The sequence below is a fragment of the Gossypium hirsutum genome, chromosome A04, assembly GCF_007990345.1.
Source record: "Gossypium hirsutum isolate 1008001.06 chromosome A04, Gossypium_hirsutum_v2.1, whole genome shotgun sequence".
Taxonomy (NCBI): Eukaryota; Viridiplantae; Streptophyta; class Magnoliopsida; order Malvales; family Malvaceae; genus Gossypium; species Gossypium hirsutum.
In genome coordinates this window covers 63074298-63082902 of record NC_053427.1, presented here as the reverse complement: position 1 = coordinate 63082902, position 8605 = coordinate 63074298, and the positions used below count along the sequence as shown (strand labels likewise).

Here is an 8605-nt window from a genome sequence, read left to right as displayed (position 1 = left end):
TAATTATAATTAAATTCTTATTTTTGATCTTATCATACGAGCATTACCCTTACAATAATCTTCAATATTTTCGGGTTAAATCCATTGAACCAACATGATCCAATCGTATAAATAAGGGACATTGATATTTTGCAAAAGAAAACAAATAAATGCTTTGATGAATGTTCTAAACACTTGTTCTAAACTAAAAATAAAAAATTCGAAGACGCCTAGAGAAATCGCCGGGCTAAAAGCTGGGTCTAAAAGGTGATTTCCATGAATCCTCCGACTCACATGAAGACCTTTCCTTGTTCCTAATTAAAATAACTTAATTAGCTAAAATTAATACTACACATGGATAGCTTAGGTAAAAATACCGAACAAACAATTTCCCTATTAACGCCCACCAACTAAACATTACATAATGCCTATCAATTGAGATTTTGGGATCCTCAAAAACCGACCAACATTTATGGTCATCAACAAAAACTTGAAGAAAACATACTAGTTATTCTTCAAGGCGGGCCACTTCTTTTTCCAATTTCAATCCGAACATTTGGCGGCCGAACGGAACAATCAAATTATACCGGAAAACCTGCAACTCCAAACACCATTTGGATATGCTCGAGTCGTGAGACACATAACTAAATCCAAACATAGAGAAGAATACAACTGCGTTTTACCTTATCGTTAATGTCACGTAATTGCTTCTTCAAAGATTCACAACGCTCAATCCATTTTTCTTCATCATTTCCATTGCATTTGCTTGTCCATGCTTTCTTCAAAGCGACTCGCCATTCGGATACTTTGTTCCTGATCTCCTTGTTAAGTTCTACCCACTCCGGAGCACATCCGTTCTTCGAGAGTATCCTATAAAGGGTGTCTTCAGCTGGATCTGCATGAGGATTTGTGTTAAGGTTAAGAGGTTTACCTTTCCCTGCTAAATTCTCGAACTGACCCTCTTCCATTGAATGCCATATTCTTTGCTCAACTACGTTGATGATGTCGGTTTCCGATCTGTTTGAAATCATTACATCACACAACTTCATCTAATTGAAGAACCCAAAAAATCTTTGAAACTATTATGATTTTAACACTGAATTCGAATAATTAAACTAAGAACGTCATCTCTTTCAAAAGCATATCATACACTAAATTCAACAGTTTTTAAGGTCTCAAACATAGGAAGCCAACACCACTCAACTAATGAAGCTAAAGTCAGGTAACGACTAGCACACACAACTCAATCTCTAAAGGGAAGATAACCTTCAAAGCTTAATTGCGTAGCCCCTTGCCAGGTAATATGAATTAGTGACCAATAAAAAAATAACTTTGAAAGAATTGAAAAAGGAGAAAACAAATTGTAACAAATCCAAAGCATACCTCCAAACTGCAAAATTTCATACTTCCCTTGATCCCAAAAAGGGTTCTTTCAATTTCGCTTTTATCATTTAGTATGAAAGAATCATGAAGATTTCAAAATAATCGAGGGTAAATATAAAAAACTTGACGGTATTTAATTAGAATTTTGAGAAATTCACAATTTTTTTAGTTGAAAATTGAGTTTTAGATTCATATTGTTAGGGAAAAAAAAACAAAAAATCTACTAAATAGACGAATACATACATACATACCTAACGTTGTTGCGTTGGCCACGGAGCTCGGGAGGGACTTTACGGTCGTTGACGGCGTCTATGACGGCTGATAGACGGTCTGTTATCTTCTTCTCACGCTTAGAAGATGAAGAATTTGATCCAGTCGTTGCTGTTGATGAGGAAGAGGAAGAGGAAGAGGAGGCACACCTGAGTCCGGGTCCGCCATGGCTCATCGACGGAGGTGAGATGCCCGACGTCAATTTGGTAATCGGAGATGAGGAAAACGCCGAGAACGATGATGGCAGCTTTCTCGCTAGCCGGGTGGCCATGGATGATTGAAACCCAGATGGTCAGATGGGAGAGTTCTAGCAATTCACTCCCTAATTATTGGGACATGGTTGGGGACTTTTCAAATATGCCACGTGGTTTCTTAATATACTGCCACTAATGTTCAGCGAATACGTGGTTTCTCCGTCCACCGAAATTTCCCAAAATATAAAAAGTAATTCTGTGAGGCGGTTTAAATCGTTTAGCAAGATATTTAACAAACAAAATCGAGTTTTATAGAATTTATAGTAATAATCTCTATCCCGAATTATTATTTGTGGTTTTATGCGGAGTAATTTAAGTCATTTTTTAATTTTTATTAAACAAATTTTTTTGTCATTTTCGATTAGACTCAAACAAAATGAGTTATACACGTAAATTAAAAAAAAATTAAGTTTCAGGGAGAAAGTTAATTCTTCCTATAAAAATCTAAAACTTAGAAATTTTAAAAATATATAATTTATTCTTATAAATAAATTGTCATTATTTTCTAATAAAATAACAACACTCAACTTAATTATGCAATTAGGTCATCTTATAGTTTCTATTTATAAGAAAATGACATGAAAATTTTATTTGAACAATGGGTAATTAAATAATAATATTTTAATGAAAAAATACAATACTCCACTACATGTGGAGAAACAATGGGCAACAAAATACCCTAAAGAATACTAAGGTTTAACAATTTCCTCTAAATTTAACAGTTTTCTCTCGGAATTGTTACGGATGCGCGAATCTAAAATTTTCTCGTATCTTTCGTCAATATAATAGAGAGTACAAACCTGATATTGTTAGTTTTCTAAAAACAAGGGTAAGTGGTTTTAAAGTTGATAAGATTATTGCTAACCTAGGGTTTAACAATTTCCTCTGAATTTAACAGTTTTCTCTCGGAATTGTTACGGATGCGCGAATCTAAAATTTTCTCGTATCTTTCGTGAATATAATAGAGAGTACAAACTTGATATTGTTAGTTTTCTAAAAACAAGGGTAAGTGGTTTTAAAGTTGATGAGATTATTGCTAACTTAGGTTTTAAGTTTTCTCACAAGGTCGAGGCTATTGGTTTTTTTAGAGGTATTTGGGTGGGTTAGAAGAATCAAATTTCGGTTGAGATTATTTGCAGTAATCCTCAATTCATTTGTATCTATGTTATTAGGTCTAATTCTTTCTTGTCTGTTCATATTGCTTTTGTCTATGGTAGCCCCGATAGGTAAAAGAGGAGAAAGCCTTGGGAAAGTCTTACTTTCGTTATTTTGATTGATGACTTTAATGCTCTTCTTTCTTCTTGTGATAAGAAAGGAGGGTGTAGAGTTGGAAAAGATTGTTCTCTTTTTAACAATTTTATTGAGAAGTCTTTTTTTTTGTAGGATTTGGGTTTTAAGGGACATCCTTTCACTTGTCGTTGGGGAGGGCTTTATGAAAGACTTGATAGGGCAATTGGTAATGATGCTTGGATGAGAACATTTCCATATTGCTTTGTCACTCACCTCTCGAGGATCAAGTCAGACAATAAACCTTTACTTCTTGCTTTTGAGCTGGAGATTAATCTACCTAAACGGCGTCCTTTCAGATTCCTTGCTGGATGGGTCGAACGTCCCAAATTCTTAGATTTTGTCAAGGAGAAATGGACCTTCAAAGATAATATGGTTGAATCCCTAAACTATCTTACTGATAATATTAAAAATTGGAATCTTTCTCTGTATGGCTTTATTGGGATCCGTAAGAGGAAGTTGATGCAGAGATTGTCTAACGGCTTTATTGGGATCCTAGCCAATAATGATCGAAATTGACGTTGATATTCCTCTACAGTCCCAGTTTGTTTCAAGTTAGCAAGTTCTCCCAAAGGGGTTATTACTCATAGGTGGCCCAAACCTTACATCACAACACTCTTTGAAGCGCCCCCAATCAAGATTTACCTCCTCTTCTTCCATTTGATCAAACCACAATTGTGCCTCTCCTAAAAGATGGAATGATGCTAAGCTTACTTTGTCTTCTTCATTAGTTCGTTGATTGCTAAAAAAATTTTCACATCTTTTCAACCACCCTGAATGATCTCCAACACCATCATAAGTGGGAAATTCCATCTTAGAGTATCATGGCACCATGCACCCACCGTGTTGCAAGTCTAAATTCCTTTTCCTACCTCTGCTACTGCCCTATTCTTCATTATTCTTCTTTGAATCTCCTTTCATTATCTTTTGAACCGAAAGAGATAATATCGCCATCTGCTCCTCAATGCTTATTGCCTTGTAGCCATTTGTTCCATGAAAGCCTCCAGCTTGGCTGTCAAAGTCTTTTAGTCACCCATGACAGCTGGCTCTAATACCAAGTTGTTATGCGCTTTTGAATAGGATCTAGTCACAGGTCTAGACGAGAATGAATTCTTGCTTCGACCTATGGTTACTCAAAAGGCAGATTCGTCCTTGATTGAACCCCCTCTCAAAATAACTTTTGATAGAATAATTGCTTACCTATTTATTTCATATTGGTAGCCTTTTATAGACTGTTAATAACAAAGGAAAGAGTCCAAATTGACATAAAATAGAATCCCTAACTTAGAGTTTATGAAGGAAACAAAAATCTAATATAATAAATAAAAAAAGTAAAACTAAAACTCTTAGTAAAACCTGATATAATAAATAAATAAAACTAAAAACTCCTATTGCAATTAAAGCGTCCATATCACACACATAAGTGGTAGATTTATTGAAACAATTTGCAACCAGCTTTGACTCTTTCTGACACTTCCGAGCATGGTAGATGTTTTTTTAAGTTATGTGTCAATTGAAGGTTTAGTGTGGCAATTAAAAAGGTTGTGTGTTGATACAACTTGAGGTCAAACTTTCATTTCGTGCTTGGTCTTTGAGGGGCTAGGAAATGGGAAAAATTACTTTGCTTTAAATTCCTGGAACTTAGCTGCTGAATGAGCAGCTACCACCGAACCAAATAAAATGGCAATATAGTTTCAAATATTGATATTAATTTCTTGGAAAAAGAAGAGTACTTTCATTAGCATTTCTTAGCTACTTGTTGATTATGCTGTGATTAATACCATTATTTTTGAAGCTGCTTGTTGCTCTGTTTTGGTATGTTTTGCAACTTAAAATTGCAGCTGTATTTGCTGAGTTAATGATGCTGATTTGATGATTTCTTTAGTTGTCAAGAGGATGGGGAAATACGGGAAAAATATAGAAAACATTTTCATTTTTTTAACCATATATCATACACGGCTTGGAGGAGGATGCTAGCTTGTTGCTTATTCACCAAATCAATTTCAATAGATTTCTGCCCCTCCTTGCACCGTTTGACAAAGGAAAAGAAAGAAACAAGCTGTTGTTACCTACCCCAACTTGCAGCTTGGTGTCCAAATATTGTGCACTGGATTACTTTCAAGCTTTAGCACCACTAGCTATACATTTGCTTTAAGATTTCTGCTAATATTCGACCATTTAAAGTTGTTGCAATTAGTTAGAAATTGACCAAAAAGCTTGCTGCTATCTAGTTAAAAATATTGTTGGGTTTTTAACAGCAACAAAAGAAGAGAATAATATAGATAACGAATGAGGAAGAAACAAAGAACAATTTACTTGCTCACAGACGTACAACAAGGAAGCAATCTGCTTTACACAACGAAGCAATCTGCTTTACACAACTGATACGCTTGCTCATTCAATATGAAAACAATACATTTATAGTCAAAATACATCACCAAATATTCAACTAACCCCACTAATCAGCATTGAGACTATTAAAACATTGCTTGTACACATGGATAAGTTGACTTATCAACTCAATCATCCTATTGAAACATCAACATCAAAGTTCATTTTCAACCAAACTAAATTACATTGAAACTAAAATAGAAGATATGTTACTGCAACATGCACAATTGCTGCAGCATGCATACAAGCTGTATGCACTCAACAAAATCATCATACTAGCATGCACTTTAACAAAAATATAATAGCAATATGGTTGGCCATTTTTCAACAAATATTCACATAATTTTATCTTTGACAAGAGTTGTTTCAACTAGATATTGTCAAGATGATTCTAATATTTTCTTATTTAAGTTGATGATGATATGTTTTCAGATTAGGAAAAAATAGAAAAGCACTACTACTGATATTCGACCATTTAAAGTCGCTAGAACTAGTTATAAATTGACCAGAAAACTTATTACTATATAGTTCAAAATAGTCAGATCGTTAGTTTTATCTTTTGCCAATAGTTGTTTCAACTAGTTACCATCAAATGATTCTAACATTTGCTTATTTAAGTTAATGATGTTATGTTTCCAAATCAGGAAAAAATAGAAAATCAGATAGAGAAGTTCCAAGGGAGTTCTTACGAGGTTGTTGTCCTTGCACACTAAGCCCCGGCTATGCTTCAGATTACTGCAAAGATGAGTAAGCACTCAATAACATGATTAATATATTTATCAATTAAAATATGCACATAAATATTCAATTAAAAGAATAATGAATGAATTTTTTTCAAAGAATTATTTATTGAAATTTATTTTAAAAATTGTAGGTATATATTTTCTTGTAATAGAGCATCTTTATTCCAAGTGATGGTGTAACTTGACAGGTTCCAATTTCATCCTTGAAGTTTCGACTTTGGTTTTCCTATGTTTGGCGACCACTACATCCCTTTGTTCTTTAAGGGTGATGGCATTTTTTCCTTTCCACTTCAAGCCAGGACCCTTCTAAACATGATCAAATGTGCTATGACCGGTAACTCCAATTTTTCTCTTATTAGAAAAATTCCTTTCATTTCGTCTTCCACGTTGTCAAAAGTAATACCATAAACATTAAGATCTTTAAAGATAAGACAAATTAATAAAATATAAGCATTTAGGAATACTTGTATTCCATACTTGTTTGCCAATTCCTTCAAACATTTTTTTCATTTCAGTGGTCATTGTATTTTCTCTAGGCTTTGTATTCTCGGAGACATTGTTTTCTGCTTAGGCATCACTAGTTTTATATATATTAAGTACATTAATAAAACCAAAATTTAAAATTTATTCATTTCTTAAAATGGTTTATGATTAAGTTTAAAAACTATACATTCGATGGCTTATTCAATGAATTTGTCTACCAGCTTCTTGTGATTGTCCTTGTGTTGCACAAGGTCGACGTTCAGAGTTGACAAATTGTCCTTTCTATTGCTGCTTAAACCAAAAACTTAGAAAACATAAGAAATTAAAGGTGTACTAAATTCTCATATATAATGGTAAGTAAATTTAAAGGATTACTAATACATTTAATACCTTTTGTAACAACCCGTTTTCATGTTGTCTGAAATAGTGGTTTCAGGACCACAATTTCGGTGAGTAAATTATTATTCTATTATTTAATATAGGTCTACGGGATATTAATAAGGTCATACTAAAATTTTGTTAAGAAATTTTGACGTTTGATTGGTTAATTAAGTAAAAAGGACTAAATCATAAAAATGGTGAAAGTTGAGTTCTATTAGTTAAGAGGATCAAATAGCTTTGAAATCTTAAACTAAAGGGCTCGAATGGTAAATAGACCAATTAAGATGTTAGTGGATGTTTATGGATAGGTTTTATTGAAATTTTTTTATTAATAATAAGGGCAAAATGGTAAATTAGTAATTAAAAGAAAATTAAATAAGAAATGATGAAAGAAAGCAACCATCTTCTTCATTTTAGCTTGTTTATGTCAAAATCACCATTTGAAGGGGGAGAAAGCTTCGGTTTTTATTTTTTTCTTGCATGGTATGCATTCAAGTCTCGTTTTTAATGATTTTTATGTTTTTGATTTCGTTTTAACTTAATCTAGCTACCTTGGGGGTTAATTTGTAAAATTTTTAAAGGTTGACGGTTATACCATGAATGCTTTTGAATGATTCTTGATGTTAATAGATAGATTTTGAATATTTTTTGAAAAATAAACAAGTTTTATTAAGTGATTTTTGATGAAAATGGTATTTAGGGATTAAATTATTAAAGGTGTAAATTCTAGGGTTTTATTGTGAAATGATGGTTGATATCAGTTGTTTCAAAGCCCTTTGCATCTATGGTTAAAATGGATTTAGGTTGAAATAGCTAGATTTTAAGTTATAACTTTAATGACTAAATTGTGAATAGTTAAAATATTAGGGGCAAATTGGTAATTTTGCATAAGTGTGAACTATGGATTAAATTGAATATTAGGAGTACTTAATTGATTGAAATTATCTATTTAGATCAAGATAAATTGTTCAGACTTAGATCGAGGAAAAGCTAAAGCTTCGGATTAGCTAGACTTTGTTCCTACGCCTCTAGTCATCGAGGTAAGTTCATATGAACTGTATTCGGCTTAATGTAGTTTAAATTGAATGCTATTGTGTTGTTTTATTGTAAATAAATCGACATACAATGTATCAATGCTATGACGAATTGACGAATATTGAGTCTCGGTTGAACCTTAGGAATGTTTAGGATACGAATGACATGTCATTAAAGATTTCATGTTTCAGGTGCTGGTCTTGAATGTCCTACCGATGGATGAGGTCCTGCAATTGTTGCAGATACTTCATAGCTCGTGTGAGCAGTATCATGTAGCTTACATTCCAACCCACAGCTCGTTTGAGTAGTCCAATTTCACAACTCGTATGAGCAATGATGTAAAGGAAATGTTACGGTTATATGTAAAGGCACACTTCGTGTGAGCTTTCTGAGTATCCG

At 33.3% G+C, this 8605-nt stretch overlaps 1 protein-coding gene across 2 annotated transcripts; it reads right to left on the bottom strand.

Annotated features, from left to right (window-relative positions):
- On the bottom strand, positions 1-2081 carry LOC107931534 (dnaJ homolog subfamily C member 28). Of its 2 annotated transcripts, XM_016863442.2 has the most exons (4): positions 1614-2081; positions 663-996; positions 485-574; positions 1-293 (listed from the first exon to the last, which is right to left on the bottom strand). In XM_016863442.2, exons 1-3 carry the CDS (start codon positions 1901-1903, stop codon positions 488-490), a joined length of 711 nt encoding a protein of 236 aa, XP_016718931.1. In that variant the 5' UTR covers positions 1904-2081; the 3' UTR covers positions 1-293; positions 485-487. The 2 variants fall into 2 exon arrangements, with proteins under 2 accessions (XP_016718931.1, XP_016718930.1); XM_016863441.2 differs by having other exon boundaries at positions 1-574.
- Positions 2082-8605: the final 6524 nt, after the last annotated feature.